The sequence below is a fragment of the Vipera ursinii genome (genome assembly GCF_947247035.1).
Source record: "Vipera ursinii genome assembly, chromosome: 3".
NCBI classification, from domain to species: Eukaryota; Metazoa; Chordata; class Lepidosauria; order Squamata; family Viperidae; genus Vipera; species Vipera ursinii.
The window spans coordinates 45,350,492-45,378,066 of record NC_139516.1 but is presented as its reverse complement, the minus strand read 5'-3'; the positions used below and the strand labels follow the sequence as shown (position 1 = coordinate 45,378,066).

The window sequence follows — 27,575 nt, the reverse complement described above, 5'->3', positions numbered from 1 at the left end:
TTTTTAATTAGGACTAATGTAAAATCCTAATAAATCGCACTAGACTTTAAGGGTTAATAATATTCATAATGCAGATGTATAGAACTCCTGGAATAGTTATGAAAGAATCTCTTTTTTGGTGGGAAATTCCAACAATATGCTGACAACTCTGTGAACCAAATCCTAACCTTGCATTCTTCCTCAAATATAAGGAATTCATCTTCATTCCTTTTTAGCCTCCCTCCCTCTGATGCCCAATTGTGGATGAGGGGGGCTGTAGTCCAGCCTATTCATGAGGATACCAGAACGCTGGCTGGAGAAGGCTACTTCAGATATTTGTTTAAGGAAGGGGGAGGGTGAATTGTATTAGGACTTTGAACCAGCTTGAAAAGGTTCAGCAGAAGAGTAACAATGCGGTCCACATTCAAAGTATTAGGGTTTTTTTTACTCTTCACCGCACCCCTTTGGTGATCTTATCTCCCCACGTCACTCTCAGCCACTAGCTTTGAGATAGGATGCGGTAGAAGCATTAACTCGGGAGAGGATCTTTACTTCTAAATCTAAGCACATCCTGTTAAAACCATTTTTAAAAAAAAAAAACAAAAACCACCCATCTACCTCTGCAGCTGCTAGGACGAGGTTGTTCCAGGAACTGGGCAAGATCCGCCTCTCTGCCATCTGAGTCCTTCGGGAGAAGGGCGGTATATAAATAAAATTATTATTAATAATAATAATAATTCACTAGCAAGCTGGAATCAGCCTCCATGCCTACAACCTGCTCGTCCAGGTTTAAACGACTCTGGGCTGCAACAGTTCCCTCCCCGCCCTTATTTTCACGTTTTCCCCAGTGCGGATTTCACCCTCGTGGATCAGCTGCAAGGACTGCCTTCCTGCTCCAGCCCCTTTCACAAAGGCATTCCCCCGAGTTCATTCCCTGCCCTCTGCAGCTAGTCGTTTCCTTACCTGATTTCCTGATCCTCTTGCAGCCGTTTCCGAACGAGAGAATTCCGCTTGCCTTTCGCTGCCAACAACGCCTCTGTCGTTTATGGGCTCCCCTGGGAGATAATTCCGGGATAGCCCTCCGGACGACCCGCTAATCCTCCAGCAGCTGGGCATGAAAAATCCCAAGCAGGAAAAAGCAGCCGTTTCGGAAAGTTAGCTGCCGCTGCTGAAATGAACCCCCCCAATTGGGCTTGCAAACGCGTCTCTGAGCAGAGCGAACGAGGCGGGGAGAAAGGCGATGCGAACCAGCGAGACAATGGAGGGGAAAAGGGAGGGAAGAGGAAACGCGCCCCCTTCTGGGGACCTCGTGCGTCGACTCGATGAGCTCGCCGCCGTCCGGAGCCAACTTCGGGCGCTCCGGCTGCGTTTGGGGAACGCAGGAAAGCAACTCGGTTTTCCGTCTCTTTTAAGTTTGGAGGACCCAAACCCCGCCTCCCATTCCAGCCTCGAGGCGATGGAGGTTGATTTTTAACAAACCTGGGCACACGCTAAGGTTGCCTGGGGAAAAAAAAAAGCCTTTGCTTTATTCCAGGGGTCTTCAAACTTGGCCCTTTTATGACTTGTGGACTTCAACTCCCAGAATTCCTCAGCCAGCTTTGCTGGCTGAGGAATTCTGGGAGTTGAAGTCCACAAGTCATAAAAGGGCCAAGTTTGAAGACCCCTGCTTTATTCCCTGGGAAGATGGTTTCGAACGCCACAGGAAGTTTTCTTTCTCCTAGTGGCTTTTCAAACACGCAGAAAATTACTGTAAATGAGAAAGTTGGCTCGCGACTTTTTTTTTCTTCCTTTGCAGTACTCTTCTTCGGAGGCGTCTCATTTAAGCTTGTCATAAAACAAGAAAACGCCTGCAGATTTGGAGCAAAATCCGTATCATTTTGTGCAAAAGGCCTTGGGGAAAAAATGAATGCTCAATTGTACAAGAAAACTATAAGCTGTTAATATTTTTTTTCTAAAAAAAAATTGGGAATAAAATAAATGATGCAATTTTATGCTGCACTGCTATCAGCCTCATGTCAGTCCTTTTGCGTTAACTGCCAGCTCCGACTATCTCTCTGTTAGTTTTCAGCTTCTTTTGTATCATATGAAACCAGTTAGGCATCATATTTTTGGTTTCCAAAACAGTAAAATATTTTTAGTTTCCAGAACACAAGTTTTAATAGACATTATATTAGATCCAGATGTCAGATGAAGAATAGGTCCAATCAAATAAATAAGAATAAAGTTATGGAAAAGCAGTTGTACTAGCTTACAAAACAAGAGAGAGTGCTCTGATGCCTTAAAATATCAGATAAATAGGAGAAACCTGCATCAAAGACTAAATCAAAGCAATACAACTTTTTTCTTCTTCTGAAAAATCTGTGTAGGTTCATTCTTACTCCTACAACATCTTCCTTCCTCTCTTAAATGGTTTCTGGAGAAATGAAAGTACCGAAGATCTTTTAACATCCTACCTAATAAAAAAAGTTTTAAAGAAAAACAACAAAGATTAGATTAGATTAAAAGGTAAAGGTTCCCCCGCACATGTGTGCTAGTCGTTTCCAACTCTAGGGGCCGGTGCTCATCTCCGTTTCAAAGCCGAAGAGCCAGCGCTTGTCCGAGGACGTCTCCGTGGTCATGTGGCCGGCATGACTAGATGCCAAAGGCGCACGGAACGCTGTTACCTTCCCACCGTAGTGGTCCCTATTTTTCTACTTGCATTTTTACGTGCTTTCGAACTGCTAGGTTGGCAGAAGCTGGGACGAGTAACAGGCGCTCACTCTGCTACGCGGCACTTGGGATTCGACCCGCCAAAGTGCCGACCTTCTGATCGACAGACTCAGCATCCTAACCCACTGAGCCACCGCGTCCCTTTTTAGATTAGATTAGATAACCTTTATTGTCATTTTTTTCTTGTGGGCACAATAGGCAAAGGTTCCCCCGCACATGTGTGCTAGTCGTTTCCAACTCTAGGGGCCAGTGCTCATCTCCGTTTCAAAGCTGAAGAGCCAGTGCTTGTCCGAGGACGTCTCCGTGGTCATGTGGCCGGCATGACTGGACGCCAAAGGCGCACGGAACCCTGTTACCTTCCCACTGTAGTGGTCCCTATTTTTCTACTTGCATTTTTACGTGCTTTCGAACTGCTAGGTTGGCAGAAGCTGGGACGAGTAACAGGCGCTCACTCTGTTACGCGGCACTCGGGATTCGACCTGCCAAACTGCCGACCTTCTGATTGACAAGCTCAGCGTCCTAACCCACTGAGCCACCGCGTCACAATGGCACACATTAAAAAAATGAAATTTAGTTGCTTCCTCTCAAAGTGTACACATACATAACACACATTTAAAACATACTATATACAGCATATGTTTAGACCTACACCCTTACATATAAGTCACATATAAATATTATTCACTGTCCATCTTGAATACGTAACGGAAGGAGGAAGCTTTAGAGTTCACAAGGTTAATACTGTATGGAACAAAGCTGTGACTGAATCTGGATGTTCTGCTTCGGATGCCATGAAGCCTCTTCCCAGAAGGTAACAAGGAAAACAGGTTGTGAAGAGGAATATAATGACGTTACTTGGAATTCAGGGTGAGAAATAATAGGGGATGGGAAAGAGACCCAAGAGTGGGAAACGGAAAGGGAAGAGGAACTAATTTTTAAAGAAAAGCTGATATGGTACCCCAAGAACTGGGAGTTGAAAGAGAATGTTATCTAGAGCACCTTCAAATAAAGGAGCACTCCTGGCCATCATAAAAATAAAATAATAAAGATAGTGTAATAAATAAACTAAAAAACAAACAAACTAAGATGATCAAAGGCCTGGAGACTAAAACATACAAAGAACGGCTACGGGACTTGGGTCTGGCTAGTCTAAAGAAAAGAAGAAATAGGGGAGACATGATAGCAGCGTTCCAGTATCTGAGGCAGAGGGGCCAGGTTGTTCACCAAAGCACCAGAGGGAACGCCGAGAAACAATGGTTGGAAACTGATCAAAGAGAGAAGCAACCTGGAACTAAGGAGAAACTTCCTGACAGTGAGGACAATCAACCAGTGGGACAGCTTGCCTTCAGAGATCGTGGGCGCTCCATCACTGGTGATTTTTATGAAGAGACTGGACATTCACCTGTCTGAGACGGTGTAGGCAGGTGGCTGGACTAGAAGACCTTCAAGGTCCCTTCCAGCTCTATTCTGTTCTATTCTAAATAAACGTCAGGGACAAAGGAAGTGTATCTTGACTGAATCCATGCTGAGAAGTAATTCCCAAAGCATGAATTAGCACTAGAATTAGGATTAATATTAACTGTATTAACTGTACACCTACAATGTCATTGTGGAAACTTGTTCCCGGAATGCATTACTGTAATTAAAATGAAATGGTAATGTTACATTGAGAAAAAGGACCCTTATGTGTTTGAAACTAAGTATGATCAGTATTCAACCATTTGGCTGATCTCTTCTATGGTCACCTGAAGTTGCTGTCATTCCCACGAGTGATTGATGACCTGACTTTGATGGTTATGGTTGAATAATAATTAACTTTTGAGACCCTTTCTTTCTCTGATGTTGAATTGAAAGGAATAGAGCATTTATTTTTGTTCATAGGTGTACATTCCATTAATCTGGAAAGAAAAATTTGGATTATTGCTTTCAAGTATTTAACTACGGTATGTAATATATACACAAAGATAACCTGAGCCATCCTGAAAACAAGAATAATTCATTTTTTTCAAATTAACATATATTCTAAAATGGTATTTTTATCATTTATCTTGCAGTGATTGAATGCAGCTTGTACTTTTCTTCATAGGCGAAGGGACTGAGAAATTTCATATAACTAAGTAGACATTTCCACTTGAGAGAGCAATTATGTTTGGAAGAGTTAATGGTAAAATGAAAACCACGCTGTCAAAGAACACAGTGGCTGGACATCATCAAAGCTGACACCAACCAAAACATAGAAAAACTCAAAAAGTAGTGCAAGATCAGAAGACCTGGCCAACAGAATTTTGAAGTCAGACATGACTGAATGGATATCATCATCATCATCATCATCATCAAGCAGGCATTTCAGATAGAAATATGAAAACAGTATGAAAGGCTGCTAGACAAGAAAATTGCAAAAGTCTACTAAATGGCATCCTTGTTGTGCACATAGAGCTTACTTAGAAGTGAAGCCCACCCATGAAACATCTAGGAGATGATAGATAGATAGATAGATAGATAGATAGATAGATAGATAGATAGATAGATAGATACTGTAGATAGATATAGTTCTGTGTACACAATAAGGATGCCATTTAGTACACTTCTGCAATTTTCTTGTCTAGCAGCCTTTCATACTGTTTTCATATTTCTATCTGAAATGCCTGCTTGATGATGAGGATGAGGATGTATTAACAGGCAAAATGCTTAAAAACATCTTGACTGATAAGAAACATAAACTGTCCTTAGTCACTTGGTTTCATAAGGATGTTAATACTGTGTATAGTCATTCTGGACTTATGCAGACTAGATCTGGTAGTAGTATTGTACAATTGCAATAACATTTATACTTTTATTTATTTAAATTTCTTGAAATTATTTACATTTATAATATTGAATTTTATTTTAACATTCTTTATTGTTTCCACTGCTCCCAAGTGGACAAAAATAAAATTACACCGAGGAGCAAATAAAATACAGTATAAAGGGAATCTATATACTGTATTGTAGTTCACTGGAAATCTGACTCATTGAATGTATTCTACTTACTAATGAGTAAGCGTCTACATTGTAGGAGTTATTTGTTTACTCTAAATCCTATCTAAGTTGAATCATAAAGAAATCACATTAGACTTGTACTGAAATTGTAATTTCCACTTTATGTTTCAACAACTCTATACTCTCCTTAGTACTATTTCATTTGGTTGAAGAAATCCAGCAATTCTAAAAAAAACCTTTCAGTTTAAAAATTAAACAAAAGTGAGAATGTACCAGAAATATGTTCTTAACCTGAAACCAAGAAAGGAGGCTACGGATGAAGACATACACCTACAGTTTTCATCTTGAGATTGATTTTGAACTTCTCGCTAAAATAGTTGGTATTTTCAAAGTTTTTTTACTTCTTTACCATAGTGATGATGAAAAATTCGGAAAGTCTCAAAAGGTTACACATTGGGGTAATTTATTTATGCCAGTTGTTTCCTGACTAATTTCCCTGATGATACAACCAGGTTTTCATAACCAAGATAGAATAGTATACTTGAAAAATAAGAGTTTATGTGCAATAACAAATGTTTATAAAAATTGGTAACTTATGGTAAGGAAGAGATAGAGGTCTCACAAAATTTCATTTCTATGAGTTTAAGAGAGTGTTACAATTTGTTAAACACTGCCTGCTATCTAATTTTGAAATATCATTCATCAATTATTTCATGAGGAAGCAACATCAAAACTCAAATTTTGTTGGAAATTTGATACAAGTACAGTAACCTACATTAGGTTGAAAAGAAGTTTGGGAGTCAGAGTTAGATAAGCAATTAAATGATACAATATGGCAAATCTTGTGGAGATCCAAGAAATTATCTGTTTCCATTCAGGAATGATAGATCGAGATTATACATTTTGGCCATTAAACCACCGCTCTTCCATCTTTGGGGAGAGGGATAATAAAGTTTCAAAAGTTGGGATGGAGGTTTTTAATTGTTGAAAGAAAAATCTTCACCAGGGTCCAGTCCAAGCTGGGAATAAACAAAATGGAGACTGCTTTAGAAAGAAGGTTGGAGTTTATTGAAAAGTAGAGCCAAACAAAAGCATGACTCTGGGAAAGCTGACTACATGTTGCTGGGAGTGTTGGGTTTTTATACCTTCTTGGGCTTTCTGTTTTCTTTTCCTGTTTGAGGCTTTATATTTCCTGTGTCATATATTTTGACCTAAATCTGAGTGTGCCCTTTTGGTATTGATGGGTTAATCCTATTATGTTCCCAAAGGTCATGTCTTTTAGAGTTTGGGTGGGGTATGTAGATTTTAAAGGAGAAAGCAGAACTATTTAACTCGTTTTTTGTATCTGTCTTTACACAAAGGGGAAAAACAGTCCAACCTACCAAAACCAGTGCCATAAAAAACAGAATAGAAACGTAAGTTAAGATAGGCAAGAAAATGGTAAGTGAGCATCTGTCCAGCCTAGACGAGTTCAAATCACCAGGGCCAGATGGATTACACCCCAAGGTTCTCAAGGAACTGGCAGACGTGATCTCAGAACCACTGAACTATATTTTTCAAAGATCCTGGAGCACTGGGGAACTACCAGAGGACTGGAAGAGAGCTGATGTAGTTCCCATCTTCAAAAAAGAGGGGGAAAAGATCCAGGAAACTACAGACCTATCAGCCTGACCTCAATACCTAGGAAGATTCTGGAAAAGATAATCAAACAACAAATCAGTGAACACCTTGATGCAAACAAAGTCATCACTAAAAGTCAACATGGGTTTGTCAAAAACAGATCATGCCAGACAAATCTTAGTGCATTCTTCGACCAAGTGACAAAATTAGTGGACCAGAGGAATGCTGTAGATATAATTTACTTGGACTTCAGTAAGGCATTTCATAAAGTAGATCATACTACTTGATAAGATAGAAAAATGTGGGTTAGATAGCATCACCACCAGATGGATTCATAGCTGGATGACAGGCCGTACTCAGTGTGTGGTCCTCAATGGAACTGCATCTACATGGAAGGAAGTATGTAGTGGGGTGCCCCAGGGCTCTGTTCTGGGCCCAGTGCTCTTCAACATCTTCATCAATGATTTGGATGAGGGGATAGATGGGGAACTCATAAAATTTGCAGACAACACCAAGCTGGCAGGAATTGACAATATTCCAGAAGATAGGCTTAAAATACAGGAGGATCTGGACAGACTCGAACACTGGGCGCTATCTAACAAAATGAAATTCAATGGTGAAAAAAGTAAGGTTCTACATTTAGGCAGGAAAAATCAAATGCACAGGTATAGTATAGGTGGTACCTTGCTCAATAGTAATAACTGTGAGAGGGATCTCAGAGTCCTAACAGACAATCACTTCAATATGAGCCAGCAGTGTGCTGCAGCTGACAAAAAAGCCAACACAGTGCTAGGCTGCATTAACAGAGGGATAGAATCAAGATCACGTGAAGTATTAATACCACTTTATAATGCCTTGGTAAGGCCACACTTGGAATACTGCATCCAGTTTTGGTCACCACGATGTAAAAAAGATGTTGAGACTCTAGAAAAGGTACAGAGAAGAGCAACAAAGATGATTGGGGAACTGGAGGCTAAAACATATAGGGAATGGTTGCTGGAATTGGGTATGTGTAGTTTAACGAAGAGAAGGGTGAGGGGTGACATGATAGCAGTGTTCCAATATCTCAGGGGCTGCCACAAAGAAGAAGGAGCCAAGCTATTCTCCAAAGCACCTGAAAGCAGGACAAGAAGCAATGGATGGAAACTAGTCAAGGAGAGAAGCAACCTAGAACTAAGGAGAAACTTCCTGACAGTTAGAACAATTAACCAGTGGAACAACCTGCCTCCAGAAATGGTGAATGCTCCAACACTGGAAGTTTTTAAGAAGAGACTGGCCAGCCATTTGCCTGAAATGGTATAGGGTTTCCTGCCTGAGCAGGGGTTTGGACTAGATGACCTCCAAGGTCCCTTCCAACTTCATCTTATTATTATTATTAGAGGTCTTTGTCTTCCTAATCTCATAGCTTCCTGGCCCCCAACCTTCCTGAATGGATTATTGAATTTGCATTTCTAAAAGCTGGGCTCTGCCTGGCTTCTGCTTGAGCTATTAAGAAATCTGGGCTTGCTTTTCTGCATTTAAGATCTTCTCCATTATTCCTTTGGATAAATATATTCTGCCCTTTTAATATTTCCCAAAATATTTCTTTCTCTGAATTCTTACCACATAATAAAGCAATAGCAATAGCCAAGCAAAGAATTGAATTCTTACCAAGTTTAGCTTGCCATATATATTTGATGGAAGGAATAAAATCTTACAATGTAAGAAACCTATCCTTTGTTTTTATTAGCAAATTTAATAATTGCCCACCAATAGAAATATTTAGATTATCTCTGATTTGAAAAAATGCTTTGATAAGGCCTGGTCAATAGCCCTCTGACAAAATTCACCTGCCCTAAAACAAAGAGGGAAATCATTGCATCAGGGAAATCAGTGTGTATATTAGAACTGGCAGAATTATATCTGTTTTATAAACGATAAAGTGAGGATCCATCAGGATGTATAGAAAATTTAAAGGGCTTGTTAAAGGATTATTTAAAATAGAAATTATTTGGATAATGCTATTTAAGTAAATAAGCAATACTGTCATAATGTTTATTAGGTTATTTTTTATTAAAAGTATTGCCCTTCTATAGATATTAAATCTTGGTGATCGAGATAAAACTACCCAGGGCTTCTTTTCTCATAGAACGCTCAGAAGGGAGTTCTGGCACCTTTTTTGGATGGAACCTTGTAGGGTAGGCAAGGCGGGTTGTATGACATGTGTGAGTTCCGGCACCTTTTTCTTTTACAAAAAAAGCACTGAAACTACCCATTGTTTTCTATGCCTTAGCAGTCTGCCATACCAAAAGAATGATTTGAATATCAAGTCTTGACTTGACAACTGAAGCTTACTAACATGTCTCCATTTTTACTGGTAAGATGTCAGCAGTTAGATTGTTCCTGCTGTTTTCCCTATGATTTTCAAACAACTTGCAGTAGTCTGTCAAAGAAACAAATGTTCAGGGCAAAGAAATTGGGGGTGAAGAAAGGGGAGGGTTGACTCATGACTATTAGCCAACAGAAGTATGGAGCCTTTAAGAACAGAGAGAAGGTTCAAATCATAAATGGGAATGCAGCTTGGATGTGTCTGAATGTGTGCAGAGCTCTTTCCCTTGGCAAGAAATCTGTTGAAAAACAATCTCAGAATTAATCCTGATATAAGGGTGCCATATGAATTAATAGTTAATAAAATGTCTCTTCCTGCATGGAAGGAATCTTTTGCTCTAATGACAGTAATGGATGACTTTGCATAGTTGTCAAGCAAACAACTGGCAATACATAGGAGAAGAGTTGGAGAATCAGAACACATACACTTTCTAGTAGCCAGTTTCAGAAGTGAATTATTCAGTACATTGTAGTAATGCATCACTACTGGTAATAACTTCAGTTTCTTCTTGGACCCTCTATGTGCACTTTTTTCATACAGGCTGTAAAGCTCTTCCCCTTTTTTTGTTTTGTAGGGGCAAAAATTGTGTGTATGGGTTGCACACTTTCCATACACAAAATACATTAAAATAGAAATATCCAGAATCATGGACCGCTTTAGCCTACGCCCCAACACTTACTTTCAGCTTGGTGGACTAATGTACCAACAAATCAGAGGAACACTATTGGATCACCATTCTCAGGACTCATATCAGAGACTGTAATACAACATCTATAGCACTCCCATGCATACAGCCAAAACTATGGATCTGGTAGGTAGATGACACCTTTGTTATAATATAAAAAAGGATAATGAGAAAAGACACATAAAACAACATCTTCAAAGAGATACAATTCACAATGGAAGAAGAAAACAACATCATCCTAGATGCCCTCAACAGCAGAAAAAAATGGTGGCAAATTAGAAACACAAGTCTATCAAAAAACCATACTAACCATTAGCAACGTAACAACCAAACGTCTGATAAAAGAAGCAGTGTCGGAACATTATTCAGACAAGCACAATCAGCAACCAAGATCACCAGAAAAAGGAAACAGGCTCTTATACATCATTTTACAAGAAAAAGGATACCCTCACAATTATATTTAAAAAATTCCTGATCACTCAACCCTCTAGTCTACAGCACCACCAGCACAAGCTGTGAAAAGGATTACACATTGCCATACAACATAAAACATCTCAAAAACAACCAACAGACTATATAACCACACAGAATCATTGTAACACACAACCAACCAAAAGCCTCCAGAACATCTTAAGTAAACAAAAAGACCCAGTAGCTCAAGAATTAAAAACAGGAGTTTTCTACAACATAGAGCAGGGGTATCAAACTTGCCACATCATGTGATGTGTCATGACCTATTGCAACTTTTTCCCCATTGCTGGAGCTGGGATGGGCACGGTTTCGGCATGGTGTATCCGGCCTGCGAGCCAGCAGTTGACACCCCTGACATAGTGTGTAAGGACTATATCAGTCACTATGTAGGACAAGCAGAAATCTAGCAGAGCTCATCCATGAACACTAACTAGTAGTCAGAAGACAGGATGAAAACTCAATCATAATTTCAACTGGAAAACTGCAAGCATTTTAGACTAAGCTAAATTAAAAATAAACACTATGCAATTCCTGGGAACTCAGACAAATCCATTGTCAACAGTCACAAAGAGATAAAACATATTTAGACACCATTCAAAATAAAAAAGTTAAGAAGGAAACAAAAAAGACCACATTATCTCCAGTGGCCGGCACCCAGATAAGCAAGGATTAACACCAAACAAAGAATCAAGCAGAAAGCAATACCTTAATGAGGAAGCTACCAAGAAGAAACTCACATTGGATTGAGTTTCCAAAATGGATTGATTACATCCAGAATAAATATGGGACTAAAAAGTTTCATTTAGCATTTGAATAAGCATTGATGTGATATTTATATTGCTTGTAGTCATTTTACAAGAGTTAAAGTGCGATAGACTTAATAACTCGTTGTTAGCATATGGTAGATTATGATTATTTTTACTTTTATACCTTGTATTTAGCTCTGGGAAGTCGGGGAGGGGGGAAGGGGAGGGGGCAGGGTTGGGTTGGGAAGGGGGTGGGTGGGTTAGGAGGGGTTGTTTTGTTAAAGATAAAATGTATTGAAAAACTTTTCAATAAAAAAAAGAAACTCACATTTCCATCAACGCTGGCAGGGCAAACAACTGTATAAACAGGGAGCAAACCTCACATTCACTAGCATTGATGATGGTACCTAGAAGAGTAATGAAATGTCTGTAAACAAACAAGCAAGCTCAGAGACCACCAAGGAGTCCTCAACAATCTTAGCAAAAAAGGTTGTAAAATCGGGCACTTGACTAACTTAACAACTAAGTGCCTCGTTTAGCAGTGAAACTTCTGGTTCCAATTGTGGCCAAAAGTCACAAGGAAAAGCTGAGAGCAGAAAAAGCCTGAGCAGAACTATTTTAATTAGTTCGCTCATTTTGAATTAATAAACTAATAGGTGAGATACGTTCCGTTGTTGCTTTAAGCAGGATCTTCCAAATTAATATAACACAACTAAGACTCAGGCTGAGATAGCTGTTTGATTACCAGTTTGATCCTTTAATTCTTTTTCAAGCCCCTTGCTCTATCTTGTTTGTACTTTTTCACACTATCTCTGAAAAATCAGAAATTGAAAAGGACATAGAAACGAAAGATTAGTGTAGCAAGAAATTAATGAAAGGAGATAGTTATCGGCGTAGAAATTGGCATAAACTGTGAAGTGAAATAAAAAACTTGCACTCAACTTTTCTTGAACTGATAAAGGCCATTTGCACGCCGTAAGAACTCTCTGCAGAGTGCCCGGATAGCTCAGTCGGTAGAGCATCAGACTTTTAATCTGAGGGTCCAGGGTTCAAGTCCCTGTTCGGGCGAGCATGATTTTTAATAGAAAATCGCATCCAAAAATCTTGCACCAAGTGACGTCCTTTCCAAGGATAAATTAAAAAAAGAAGGAATAAATATATAATTCCGTTGTCTTTTTAAAATACACAAGAAATGAGGAACTTTTTTTTTAATTAAATCAATCTGTATACCGAACAAAATCGGCCACTTTAAATACATGAAGAAGAAACGAAGGAAAAATTTGGAAAGAACGTTCGGAATTTAAAAAAAAAAAAACGAAAAAAAAATCAGTTCGCCCGAACAGGGACTTGAACCCTGGACCCTCAGATTAAAAGTCTGATGCTCTACCGACTGAGCTATCCGGGCTCCATGCTGCGTTACTGTGCAACAATGCTACATAAAAAAAAAAAGATTTTCACGGAGCTCGTTCACTTATTTACGAGGGCCAATTGCAGATTTGCAACTTCGATGTTTCCCCAAAGCTACTATTCCAGCCGTAATTTTGGAACAAGAGATTGTTTTTGCGTTGCTGAGGTTTCCCTTACATTCGGCATGGATTATAAACGTTGTATTAAATATAAATGCATAAATACATTTGTTTATATTAAATATAAATGTTATCACTTCTGGGGCTACTAATGCACACTTTGCTGGTGAGAAACCAAGAAAATTGCATGAACAACGTTGCAAATGCAGGGGAAATAATCATTTTACAAGAAAAAAAAACCTCCCTTGGTTAGATGCCAATATTTACATATTCATCTCTTTCTAAAGCTTGAAAACACTACCGACAACCTGCGTGCCTAGGGCAGAGTATGATAACCATTTACCGTTCGGATAAATGCAAGGTAGTCTACTACAATAATGCATGTTTGTAAGGTGGGTGGTACTGACTAGCCCAGTACGCACACAATAAGCCCTCGATTGTAGGTTTCAGTCTTCCACCCAGCCACCCTAAGAAAAATCTTCCAGCCGATTAAGGTATTTTGGTCCAAAAAGCACCCCAACTCCAGGGGCAGTCGTGGTAGGCAGAGATCAATACAGGGACAAGATTAATGTTTTGTTATTTATTTTATTTATTTATTTTTATTACATTTATATCCCGCCCTTCTCCGAAGACTCAGGGCGGCTTACAAGCTTAGCAGTAGCCTTCATTCTATGTATATGCCTGCTTGTTAGGGCTTTCACACACACCCCCAGCGGTGTGTTACACGCACACACACAAAATTGCGCAGGTTGTTTATTATGATGAAGGAAAAGAAAACGTCGGAGAGCTTCGTTCAAGGCTGTACTTCTCCTTCTCGGCCCAGCAGAGAAATATATTTTTAAGCAAGGAGGGAAGCCGAAAGCCTAGCATTCTCGGCTCCCTTCGTTTCTGCAGCTGACGTGTCCTTTCAAATAGGAAGGATTTCCGCCCCAACGCTTGGCTTCCCAGGGAGTTCCTCTTACTCGTTGGCGCCCCTGCTGCGCAGAGCGGATGGAAAAAGGCGAGGCTCTCGTAAGGGCGACCATTCCCGGAAGTTTGAGGGGGCGTTCCCTTAGCGGTGCCTCCGCTCTCTATGATCTCGGCGGAAGAGCGTGGGGCTCCATGTTGACTCGCGAGCGAAAAGGGCGGCCTGCTTTCTTTTCCCTCCCAAAGTAAAATGGAGGCGAGGAGGTCGTCCTAAAGCTTCAGTCCTCCTCCGAAAGAATTGGGGGACGGGGAGGGATAGCTTTGAGGAGCTTTACCGTGAGTTCATCTTGATTTTTTTTTTGGTTTTGCAGCCGCTTAAAACTGCCTACAGGGCGGGACAGATGCCGAAACTGGTGAAATAAGAGTGCAGGGTTGTTGCAGGGAAGTTGTTTGAAAGTGGCAAGAGTGAAGAATTAGGCGGGTGTGCAAGAGAAGGAAACGGGGTGGGGGAGAGAGAGTGCATTACTTTTTGTTGCCCACTTCCCAATTTAAGGATTGATTAAAGGTCACTTGACTGGCAGGGCAATGAGGTCTGTGTTGCGAATAGTATCACAGGTATAATATCAGTGATAGACCTGGCGCAGGGGTCGGCAACCTCGGCTCTTTTATGACTCGTGGACTTCAACTCCCAGAATTCCTGAGCCAGCATAGCTGGCTCAGGAATTCTGGGAGTTGAAGTCCACGAGTCATAAAAGAGCCGAGGTTGCCGACCCCTGACCTGGCGTATACTAATTGAATGCGAAGGCTCAGAAATACTCCAGGCTGACCTCATTTTATAACCTTATCTTGCTCTCCCAAGTACCCGAAGGGCCTATAGCTGTACCTCTTCCAGTGTCTTGTCAATTTTTCTGTAGGTCAGGTAGCACAGTAAGACTATTTAATGCTTCAGACTAGATTTCAGAAAGTGATATCGATGCAGGTGGGAATGCAGAGAAAGAGCAAGTATGTAAGTTGCTTTAAAGCAGTGTTTGCCAAAGTTGGCCGCTTTAAAATGTGTGGACTTCAATTCCCAGAATTCCCCAGCCGCCACTGGTGCCAAGTTTGGCCAATTTTTAAAGCACAGTGGTGAAAATGCAGTATTGCAGACTAACACTGCCCACAGCCAGGAGTTTGATCCTCACGTGCTCAAGGTTGAATTAAAATGAGGACCCAGATTGTTGTGAACAATATGCTGACATTGTAAACCATTCAGAGACATCTTTTAGTCTCGGTTGGAAATGGTTGATTAAAATAAGCAGAGAAGGGGCTCCATTACTGTATGTCTCCTGTTAATTCTGCTTATCCCATCATATTTGATGGAGTTCACATGGGTGGGGTTCCTTCCATCAGGTGGTGTCATCTAATAAGATCCAGGAATTGTGCTTTTCCTGTTATAGCACCTACCTTGTAGTATAGTTTGCCCTCCCAATATTTAATAATAATAAAATTGGAAGGGACCTTAGAGGTCATCTAGTCCAACCCCCTGCTCAGGCAGGAAACCCTATACCATTTCGGACAAATGGCTGTCCAGTCTCTTCTTTAAAACTTCCAGTGTTGGAGCATTCACAGTTTCTGGAGGCAGGTTGTTCCACTGCCTCTATTGGTCTTTAAGAAGGTTCTCAAGAAGGCCAATATTTTTAGTTAGCCTGTTGGTTTTACTTTCATAATTGAACAATTGTTGTCAATATGGCTTACAAAAGTAAACTCCAATATTTTATAAAATTTATAAGTTTAAAAAATTGAAAAAATATCCATTGTCTTTCTGGGTAATGACTGCAAAGAAATATTCAACATAAGCATAGATTTTTTGCATTTTTCTTTCAAAACCAGTTTTATTTTTTTACATTATTCTTTAAATGAGAATATTATTGACCAACTGGAAAGGGGTGTAATAGTGCTGTAATACATGAAATTCATTTCTCCAACTCATATGAATATGTGGAATAATTAAAAATGAACTTATTTAAAAACCCAATGGTACCACAATATTGAATATCTTTTATTCTAGGTGTTGCTGTGTATGAACAGAAATGTAATTTATGTCCACCGTTAGCATAAAGATATTTAAAAAAGAGGAGAGACTTAAAATCTTATTGCGGTATGAAACTAGAAGGAGACAACTTAATTTATTGTAATTAGCATCTATTCTCAGCAGATGGCAGTATTTAGCTGACCTTATCTCTGATCAGAAATTAAACATGGTTGTGACTGATTAGTACTTTAGAGGAGACTGGAGGTCACAGACTCCTGGTTTCTGGTTTAGTACCTTAACCTATTCCAGAGGAGAGCTTTCATTAGGTTCTCACTTTGCATTAAGATGCAGTGTAACTTACTACAGACTTACTGTGAAGTGTGAGATAGGTCACTGTGTGAATAATTGAGATTGAAGAGTGTCACTGGCAAGACCCCTACTTGGTATTTTCTCCATATGTTAGATTAGTAACTGAAAAATCAAATGGTATCTCTTTTGACTAGGAACAAGGTAGTAAACTTATCACATTAGAAATTTTATCTTATGTATGCTTCACTGAAGAAGTTTCCTTTGGTAAAAGTAAGTTTATTTTAATGTCTGGCTAAAAGTAAGTTTATTTTAATGTGCTATTGCAATATAGGAAATACTGTGGTTTCTTAACTTGCCACTTGGAACAAAAAACTTGAAGAGATTATTGATACAGCCTCACAAAATATTAACACATTTAGCATGTGCATTCACTCATTTTGCCATAATGATAGCTCATGAATTACATTGGTTTAGACTGGCATATCACTTTAAGTTCAACTAAACAAGCTACATTGTTTAGTCTGTATGACATATGAAATGTCATTGGGTTCTGTTATTTGTAACATCAGTAATTGATCTGGTAACTATAATGGACTTGTTTTAAAACTCCAGCAAAAAATAAGAAAATTGATGTTTGGAACAGGCTACGGTAGATTGGAAAAGAATCCATGGAAGGCTTTGGTTTCCAAAGGAGGCCGCACTTAGTTGATGTTTGCTGATGTTGACAAAAACTAAGTGGAATCCATTTTGATGGGAAATCATTAGGAAATCCAAGTGCTGTAAATTAAACTAGAAAGTTGAAAAAATATCCCAGGAGAAGATAACGGCAAATTATTTTTGCATTGCTGGAAAAATTTATTTGATTTCTATAGCCGCCCAGAGAAGTTTGCTGAGATGGGTGGCTATAGAAATCAATTCAGTCAATCAATCAAACAAACAAAAATTCTGCACTAACATTTCCATTTAGGCATTATAAGCCAAGTTCAAGTTAAGAGAATCTTTAAATTTGTAATCCAACAGGTATTAAAGATAGTGTATCTTGTTTTACACCTTGCATTGTTTATTGCTCTTAACATTTTTAATGCAAAATTTTTAAATGAAACTCAAAACGTTAGAGTACTTGAAATTAATGCAGCATTGTATTCATCCTAAAAGTTTGATACATATTATTACATGCATTGTTGCATTTTATTATAGTTGAGTGGCAAGACATTCTGCAGTTTGATTTAGAGCAGAGATGTCAAACTCGTGATGTCACGTGGCATCGTGCAGCGTATTGGGACAGTTTTGCCATTGCTGGCAATGCGGTGGGCACGGCTTCCGGATGACACGTCGGGCCCATGGGCCGGCAGTTTGACACCCCTGATTTAGAGTGAAATGTGAACTTAGACATTATAGATTGTATATCATAGTGGTTGGTTAGTTGTGTGAATTCAACTAGTATGCTTTATTAAACATCTTTTGGGTCAGAGTATGTGTCTTTTGACATTGTAACACTGAGAGACCTCTCTCTGGATAAATTTAAATAAGAAATGTGCCCATTTTATTGAATACCTTCCCCAACTGAAAATAAGTAAATTAAATTAATTCCATGGGTTATGTGTTTTTTAAATACTGTCTCGCTGTGGCTAATTTTCATACACATTTTCATTTCTTTTTCTATTGATTCTGTATGAAGGAAATATCCCACAGCTTGCCATCTGTCATTTTATGCATCATTACTATCTAGCTTTAAATTCATTGTCTATTTTCAACCATGGTATTAATATATATCCAAAACTTGTTTGAGTTGACTGCATAATATACTGTTTAATGTTGGTTCTGCTCCTGGTTGAATGGCTGTTTTCAGAAGGAGGTGTTGGGGTTCATACTCTTTACTAGATATGCTTTAGGAATATGTGGACTTCTTTTCTTTTACTTATTTTGCCTAATATCGATGTGAGAGAATGCATATATAGATTTGGTCCATGATGTCATCAATATGTTGTATTATAGTTGCCATGCTGGCATACAAATTTGTGTCTCATTATCATAAAATATGGATTACTCTGTGTTAATAATTAACCAAGATTGGACAATATGTGCCTATTAATATAAGGAGAGTAGTAAACCTAGTTTAGACATAATGTAGAATTATCCATGATTGTTCATTTAGCCTTTTCTAGATGATTGGTCGTCTAAAGTAGGGGTCCCCAACCCCCAATCTGTGGACAAGCACTAGTCTGCAGCATGGCAGCGACTGTTCCACACAAGCAAAGATTCATCCATGGGATGCAGGCAACATGTGAAACCATACCCCCTCTGGTCCGTGGAAAAACTTCTCTCCACGGAATGGGTCCCTGAGCTAGAGGGGGAGGAGTTTACCATCTCACATGGTTCCTACTGATTCAGTAATGTTTTTAGAGAACAGATTATTTTTTTAATGTTTGAAAAACTCTTTGTTGGCTTTGACAAAGTTTGTTATTGCCCAGTATTGAGCATATTAACACTTTATCAGCTGTGCTAGACTGCAGTCCATCTCTAGACACAATTTTAAATTTTAATTGTTAAAGCAGTAAAGAGCTAGAGATCACACTCTTAGAAATTGTCTCTTTTCTAGTATGTATTCAAACCCAAGTACTTTCAAGAGAATATAACAATACTTATGGAAGAAAAATCTTCATTGTGGTTCATCCAAGCTGGGAATAAACATGGCGACTGCTTTGGGAAGAAGATTGTAGTTTATTGGGGAGGAGAACCGGACAGGATGATGTCTGGCAGAAAAAAGGACTGAGCACTTGTAGGGAGTGGGTTTTTATACCCTCTTGAGCCTTTTGTTTGGAGTGATTTCTTGTTCCTGTTTGAGGCTATTTCCTGTGTCATGTATTGTGAGCCGAGTTTGGGTTTGCCCTTCGGGTATTCTGATGGTGATGGGTTACTCCTATTATGTCCAAAGGTCATATCCTGCTTCCCTGGGGCTGGGGTATGTAGATTTTAGGTGTCTTTGTCTTCTTAATCTCCCAGCTGGGGGCCTGCAACCTGCCTGGATTTACGGTATATCTGTATTTGTACAGAACTGGTTTCTGCTTGGGGGAGGGAGACCTGGTGCTATGAAGAAAAAATGGGCGTGCTTTCCTGCCTCTTTAAGATCCTTTTGAGGAAATATATTTTTCTGCCCTTTTTACTATTTCCTTCTCTGGGGGGCTGACTTCCCACACTTATACTGAATAAAATAATACTATAGTTAAGTTACAAGGGAAACTGTTCTTTGAAATAACATTCCAAAATGACATTGTTTATATTGTTGCATTTTGTTCTTGGCAATACATTATTGCTCACTTAACCCTTTAAAACTGAAAATTCTGAACTCATAAAGTTCAAATTAGTTGTTGTAACAGTTCTAAAGTTTGGTGCCTCTTTGGTTTCACATTCCCATGCCCTGTCCTTGGCTCATTCAATCCACTGTCTCTGGCTGGCGCTTTTGGTTCCTGTCCTCCCCCTCCCTGCATTCCCCCTCCCCTCCTCCTCATACTTTATGGCAGGCTGCTTTGTAACCTGGGCTTCCCTGTTTTGGGTTTTGTTTTGTTTTTAATGTTGAGGCTGCTTTAGATTTTATTCTTTTATGCATGCTTTGATTTTATAATCTTAATGTTCTTTGTGGTCCAGAAGACATAAGATTATGTCTTTATAATAATATAAAGTGCAAAACTTTGCCACGATTTAAAATGTGCTTGGTGTTATTGAATTTGATATTACAATAATCCTAAAATAAAAATTGGAAGTTTAGCAAGTTTAGTTTTCTTTGCTTGAGCATACTGAAACTTAGTGAAAATTAAATGGGTCTTTCTGACTTGAAAACTCTGTGTGTGTGTGTGTGTGTGTGTGTACACACACACACACACATACATATGTGTGTGTGTGTGTGTGTGTGTGTGTATGTACTCTCAAGCTTTATGGTATCTTAAAAATATAAACATCATGGTGGCATAAAATGTATTTGCCATCAGTTTTTAAGTAATAGGGGCAGGTAGTGGTTCATCATTGCTTGCTGAGTAAATCTTGGAGTGAGAATTTCCAGTAGTGGTTGAATGATTCAGCAACACTCACATTGTGAATCACATTAACAAGTTAGCTACTTGTCTCAACATGTCAAAGAGCACACTTGGTTATCTTTTGCTTCAAGCAGTTTGAAGAACAACATTTCAAGGAACAACACTTTAAATAAGGTACTGTGGGAAGTGAGCCCCACAGAGAAGGAAATATTAAAAGGGCAGAAAAATGTATTTCCTCAAAGGATCTTGAAAAGGCAGGAAAGCATGTTCAGTTTTCTTAATAGCGCCAGGTCTCCCTTCCCCAAGCAGGGACCAGCTCTATAGAGATGCAGATGTAAATCCAGGGAGCTAGGAGATTAAGAAGACAAAAGACCTAAAATCTACATACCCCAGCCCCAGGGAAGCAGGATATGACCTCTGGACGTAATAGGATTGACCCACCACCATCAAGAATACCAGAAAGGCACACCCAGAATCAGCTCAGAATATGTGACACAGGAAATACAAAGCCTGAAACAGGAAATAACACTGAACAAAAGGCTCAAAAGGGTATAAAAACCCACTCCCTACATGTGCTTAGTCCTTTTTCTGCTAGAACCATCTTTCTGTCTGGCTTTCCTCTTCAATAAACTGTAACCTTCTTCCTAAAGCAGTCGCCATGTTGTTTATCCCCAGCTTGGACTGAACCACGAGGTACTTCCATCAGTACCTTGAAAGCCTCACTGAGAGATTTAATAAAGTAGGCATTTCAGGGTTTTCTTTCAAGCTTAGGGTAACCAAAATTAAAAGATAGGATTGGCATGGTAAACATTAAATGCATTTCTGGTGTTATCCTTAGGTGATATATATCAAATGGGCCTCAAAGGCTTCTGAAAATAATGTTTAAAGTTATGTGAGAGTAGCACTGAATAGATGTTCAAATCCAGTCTCAGCTGTGGTAGTTCACTGGACGTGTTTGGGTTGGTGACACTCTCTTTGTGTCAACCCATCTATCTCACAAAGTGTGACAAAATACTGGGGTAGGAAATTCTATGTATATCAGCTGGCACTGCTGGAGGAGAAGGGAGTATAAATCTGTTAAGTAAACCTGATTTTTATTTTAGGCTTCTAATACCGACTGCCAAAATGACATCTACCTCTGAACAATTTCAACCATCTGAGGATGCCTGCAGATCATCACCTGAACCAGTCAAACAGGTAATATAATTTGATTTTTCAATTTAATACTGTAATCTGGTAGAAGAGGGGAAAGTTAGCATTGCATTGCTTAGATTCTATGAAATAGTTGTATTTGCTTTCCTCTGCTAGCTTGATACAGTGAAACCTATCTGGATTAAATTTGTAACCTGTGGGAGGTAGATTTTTTATATTGATTTGTTCAGCGTTATATAACAAGTCTAAAAAAAATTCATTTGGTATATCACAGGTACGACCAAAATTGCCACTGCTGAAAATTCTGCATGCAGCAGGTGCTAAGGGTGAAACTTTTACATTAAAAGAGGTGAGTTCCTGTGCACACAATTCTGCCATGGAAAGTCGGGTTATCTAAACTTGAATTAAGAAAGAAATGTCTCATAATTTACTTTTTAATGGCACCCAGTACAGACCAAGTCTATATCCATATTGTTATTCATGTGATGTGGCTGCAAAATTTGAATGCAGGTTATGCTTCTAGAGCAGACATGTCAAACACAAGGCTCGGGGGCTGGATCCGGCCCGCGAAGTGGTTTCATGTAGCCCGCGAAGCCATCCTGGAAACAGTGAGGGAACGGCCCCCACTGCCTTGGTCCTGGCCCAGAGACCCTCCTTCTGCCAGAGACCCTCAGATCTGTCCCACTCCTGCCGAGGTCCTCATAGGCACCCTTGATGCGAACAATGTAGAGCTGGCCATGCCCACCCAGTAGGCCATACGCATTCTAGCCACGCCCACCCAGTAGGCCACGCCCACCCAGGCCATACCTACCCGGCCCTCTGAGGGCAACCACAATGCTGATGTGGCCCTCAATGAAATTGAGTTTGACACCCCTGTTCTAGAGTAAAACCAATAGTCCTGAGAAGTGTTTAAAAAGAGAAAGAAGAAAACGTACAGGTAGTCCTTGACTTATGACTGTTCGTTTAACAATGATTTGAATTATCAGTGGGTTGGGAAAGGGTGTTTTACAGCCTATAAAGTATTTCCAACTGTTGCAAATGTTGCAGCCCCCCTCCCCCCATCATGACCTTGTGATCTGGGTGCTTGGTAACGTGTTCACACTTGCTAGGTGTAGGATAGTGGTGGCCAATTGATGCTTGAATGTTTTTAAATTATACTTTTTATTTATTGAAAAAGTCAGGTCAGCTAAACTGGAAACATCCTATAAAATCATTTCTTTCAAGTTTAAAATGCAAAGTGTGTACAATATTAGAAAAATGACACAGGCTGTGATTTATAGGGTTATTCTGTCAGCTAGGAATTAAATGCTGCAGCTTTTCATTAGGAATGTGTCAGATATTCCCGCAGAGTTGTTTGACTTATTTTAAATACTTATGCATTTAAATAACTTATTTAGCTTCCAATATTTTTACAAAAAACAAATCCAATGCTTCAAATGAATGAGTTTCCATGTTAAAATGTTAATTTGCCATAGCAGCCTACATTTAGCGCAGTGAGGACTTGTTCTGTGTAATGGCTAGAAGCACTGCCAGCTTTCTTCATTTTGGATTTTCTTCTGATTTTTTTTTTTGGTGCTGCTACTGCTGTCATAAAAGGGATATTAAATTCTATGCATAATATATGCACTAGGCTACAGCCTACCTTGTTGTGTTTTATTATTTAATTTGCACTTAGAGACTCACTTTGATTCTCCATGATTTATATGATAGAACACAAATTTAAAACATTTAAATAAGCTTAAATACATAAAAGAAAAATTTCTGAGAGTGAAATAAGAATAAAACAAAAATGTACCTAGAAGGACTTTTGCTCAACTAATTTGCAAATGTTAGTCTACACAAGAAGACACGCTCAATACCACCCAGTTAAACTGTAGCAATGCAATTTATATGGAGATCACCCCAAAACAAGTAAAAATGCTTTCCAGATTAGCTCTGTCTTCACCATCTTCCTGAACGTGCTCTGAGATGGTCCTGGGATGATTTTCTTTCTTTTTTTTTAAATGTTTTATTGATTTTTTTTTGCAATAACAATCCTTAGTGCCTGGTGTACAGCATTCTGTATTGGTTCATAATTTTTTTAAAAACACACACAATAATAGTTAACAATAAAAATTAATTTTTATACTTCCATAATTAATATGTTGATTAATAGTATATTTCCTTGATCTTCTCTTCTCCCAATAGTATTCTCCTTCTTCAACCTTAACCAAATATAATTGTTAATATTTTCAATGCATAAATGATTAAATATAAACATTTTTTCCATGTTTGTACCAACAATAAAAGGGACGTGGTGGCTCAGTGGGTTAGGATGCTGAGCTTGTCGATCAGAAGGTTGGCAGTTTGGCGGGTCAAGTGCTGCGTAACAGAGTGAGCGCCTGTTACTCGTCCCAGCTTCTGCCAACCCAGCAGTTTGAAAGCACGTAAAAATGCAAAATAGGGACCACTACGGTGGGAAGGTAACAGCGTTCCGTGCGCCTTTGGCATCTAGTCATGCTAGCCACATGACCACGGAGACGTCCTCAGACAAGCACTGGCTCTTCGGCTTTGAAACAGAGATGAGCACCGGCCCCTAGAGTTGGAAACGACTAGAACGCATGTGCGGGGGAACCTTTACCTTTATCTTTACCAACAATAATAGTGTCCATACATGACATTTTTTTTCTTTTCAACATGTTATTTTTATAAAAATCATCTTATTAGTTCACCATATATCCTATTTTCATAAACCTAAGCTTAATTTTTCCTTAATATTCGAACAATTCTTATCAGTCAGAATTTTCTCAGTATTTAACATCTAAATATCTAAATTTTCCATTTAAATACCTCATACCAATGTTTTCATATTTCATATGTTGTAAAATACTATACTGCTTATCTGTTTTATGATGTCTACCTATAACATCTTTTCTGATAGTTTCATGTTTCATTTATATTTGTAAAAGTTAATTTGTTAAATCACTATATATCCTTTTTTCAAAGTTCTTATGTAAACTTAATTTCCCCTCAATATTTCAATCATTTCTTAATCCTAATTCTCTTTAAACTTATCTTTGAAATTCAAACTTTTCATTCATATACATCAATCATCCCAATATCTTTACATTTTATATATTATCAAAAGTACTATATTACTTATATCTCTTATCCCTCTTATTCTAAGGCTCCTTTATAGCCAAATTTTCTGTTCATTTAATCGTATTCAAATAAGTGCTCATGTAATACTGCATCTGGTAGGGCGAATCAAATCTCTTGAATCTGTGTCTGGCCTTCTTTTGCCAAATGGCTTTCCAAATTGATATTTTCCGCTTGCCAAGAAGATCTTGTATTTTTGTAATTGTTGTTGGGAGTGAAGAAGACAGAGTACGTAAAATATATGCTTTTTGTCTCCCAAACAATGATTCTCCTGGCAGTGTCCATTTTGCTAAGTCTTCTTTCTTATCCTCAGGTTTATTTTGACATTCTAATAAACATGGTATCTTTTCCATTTTTGTTGTTATGTCCAAGTCTTGAAAGTTTTTTCTTGTTTGTATTAAATTATTATTCTCTTCATTTGTAGCTTCGCTGATTAAGTCATTTTTTTCTAGTTTATGTTCTGTTATCTGATTTGTTTGTTCATTCTTCACCATCATTTTCTGAGTATTTTTTGATTGAGAGTTTAGATTAGAAATGTGCTCATTTATGTCGTCAGAGTTGTGTTTAATCTTGTGCTTTAAAGCTATTGTCGTTTGTATCTGTCATAACATTACATAAATTTCCTCTTGGAAAGTATTTGTCTTGTCTTGAAATATTGCTTCTGGAAGTCTTTGATATTCCAGGCTGAGTCCTTCAGGAGTAGGAATTAAATGTAGTTTTCTGTAATTTTTTGATAACTATGCCATATCCATGTTATCTCCCCCTTTTAAATAATCCGTCATCATTGCCATAGTCTCTGTAATTAGCCTTGTCAAACCAGCCAAAACTCAAGATCCAAACAGTCCAGTTTTATATAGTTCTTATTTTTATATATAGTTTCTATAATCCACTGTATTTCCAATTGTCAAGGCTTCAGTAAAATCAATATTTTGTAACAGTACTTTCATTCAGGGGTCAGTTGTCAACCAGTCAAAATTGCAGTTCAGTATATTTAGCTGGGGTGATTTCAATAGGAAGACTTTCAGAAGATTGACATTGTGACTGTAGAACACAGCTACCTTGTTTCAGTTCCCTTTATTTTCTGATACCCCAAATAGGGAATACGGGGTCATAAAAAAGATTATTTTTTTTAGAGCACCAGGAGTAATTTTTCCCTATGTGCTGTAATAGATCATCAGGCTGATCTATTACAGTATATAGGCAAAAATTACTCTTGGTAATTACTTCAGGCATGTCCCTAAAGTGTTTTTAAAAAGGCAACTGGACTTTCTTGGTTTTTTCTTTGAAAGTGTTTTGCCTCACATCCCAGAAGCAAGTCCAGTTGCCTTTTGAAAAGCAACTTTGGGACAACCATGACCTGGTTAATTGATAATCTTCATAGAGGTTAGAGCAGGCAATTTAGTTAGAGTAGGTAACATGATGCCAGACCATAAAGGTCAAAACTAGCAATTAGTACTTTAAATTGCATCAAGAAGGTAATTAAATGAAAGCCACTGCAGAGCCCACAATATATGTGAAATACGATCTCAACAATATGAATTAGCACACAGGCTGGTGCATTTTGGATTAATTATAGGTTCTGAGCAGTTTTTAAAGGCAGCTCCGTATAAATTGCATTGCCCTAGCTTAACTGGGTGGTACTGAGGATGTCTTCTTGGGCAAACTAAGATTTGCAACTTGGTACACCACCCAAAGTTGAGCAAAAGGCCTTCTAGGTGCATCTCCATCTGCTATATCAGCAGGACCTGTTTGCAAGGAACCTCAGAGGTAGAACCTGACCATCCAGAGATAAGATAGGTATAGATGCAACACCTCAGTGGATAAACCATGTCTTGTTTGGGTTCAGCTTTAGGTAGGCCTAACCCTAACCCTCTAGTTTGCCGATGACGCTGTATCCTATTTGAAGTTACAACGGTACTGAGAAAAGTGACTTATGACCATTTTTCACATTTATGACTGTTGCAGCATCCCCAGGGTCATGTGATTTACATTCGGTTGCTTGGCAACTGATTCATACCTATGACATTCACAGTGTCCCTGGGTCATGTGATCAATGCCCGGGGTGTGTGTGACATGGCCAGCTTATCACTCAGGTTGCCAGGGGCCTGTGGGGGGGAATCCGTGGGTTTCTGGTGGAGGGGGGTGGGTGCCTTCCTTCCCCCCCTCTCTCCCATTCTCCCTTGCTTCCTTTTCCTTCCTTTCCTTTCTTTCCTTCCCTGCTAGTCCAAACTACAAATACTGCACCTCACACAACCTGCCCATCTCCCATTTTCAGGCACGTACATTACGAACCGGCTACTTCTCCCAGTAATTTTTCCCCTATCAGAGCCCAGCGTTTGAGCCAGGTTCCCGATCCTCTTTGTGTACGTCATTCTTCCCATAGCGCTCCCCAGCGCTGTAGAGAGATGCCCATTTCCGGCCGCATTGCTGCTGTTAAGTTAATTTTCACCCGCCCGAAGGAAGAGCGATGCTTTTCTCCCTCTTCCAAAGGAAGGGAGACAAACCCAAATCGCCACCAAGTTACCCTTCGGGCAAAGTAATCTTGCAATGCAAAACCGCGGGGGCTCTGTCTTTTGCAAAGGGCAGTGCGCGTGCTCCGTGAGCAAAGGAGGAGAGCAGCCAAACAACCTGCTAGTCCAAACTACAAATACTGCTTCTTGGGATGGAGTGGGGTGGGGACGGAGAGGAAACGTCTGGAAATCATGCAAGAACTTTTCCTCTTATTATTGCTGCTATTCTTCCAAGTTGCAAAAGAAAAGCAGAAACAGCCCAGTCGCGTAGGTCAAGCTCGGCTCTCCCTCTCCCTTAAAAGCGGTTCATCAGGAGCTCTGGTGCTTCCCATGCTTGCAGCGGGGAGACTGGAGGGTTTTCCACTGACCCGGGGCAATTTTGCAAAAAACAGCAAAACAGCTTGGAGAAGCGCGGCTCAGCTGTACTTGCACACC

The 27,575-nt window shown here is 39.2% G+C and overlaps 3 protein-coding genes across 11 annotated transcripts in view; 1 reads left to right on the top strand and 2 right to left on the bottom strand.

Annotated features, from left to right (window-relative positions):
• PIK3C2B (phosphatidylinositol-4-phosphate 3-kinase catalytic subunit type 2 beta) overlaps nucleotides 1–1,163 on the bottom strand; it is a 103,790-nt gene extending 102,627 nt beyond the window's left edge. The window contains exon 1 of the mRNA XM_083359217.1: nucleotides 943–1,163. The gene's annotated coding sequence lies outside the window, so the exon portion shown is untranslated. The remainder of the gene's footprint in view (nucleotides 1–942) is intronic.
• The window catches only part of RBBP5 (RB binding protein 5, histone lysine methyltransferase complex subunit), a 938,867-nt gene that overhangs the window by 23,150 nt on the left and 888,142 nt on the right, over nucleotides 1–27,575 (bottom strand). The gene's annotated exons all lie outside the window — the stretch shown is intronic.
• Nucleotides 14,174–27,575, top strand: part of MDM4 (MDM4 regulator of p53) — a 32,811-nt gene continuing 19,409 nt past the window's right edge. For both annotated transcript variants that reach the window (XM_083359006.1, XM_083359005.1), the window contains exons 1-3: nucleotides 14,174–14,325; nucleotides 21,444–21,537; nucleotides 21,767–21,841. In XM_083359006.1, the coding sequence (XP_083215132.1) occupies nucleotides 21,466–21,537; nucleotides 21,767–21,841 (147 nt within the window). In that variant the 5' untranslated portion in view covers nucleotides 14,174–14,325; nucleotides 21,444–21,465. The remainder of the gene's footprint in view (nucleotides 14,326–21,443; nucleotides 21,538–21,766; nucleotides 21,842–27,575) is intronic.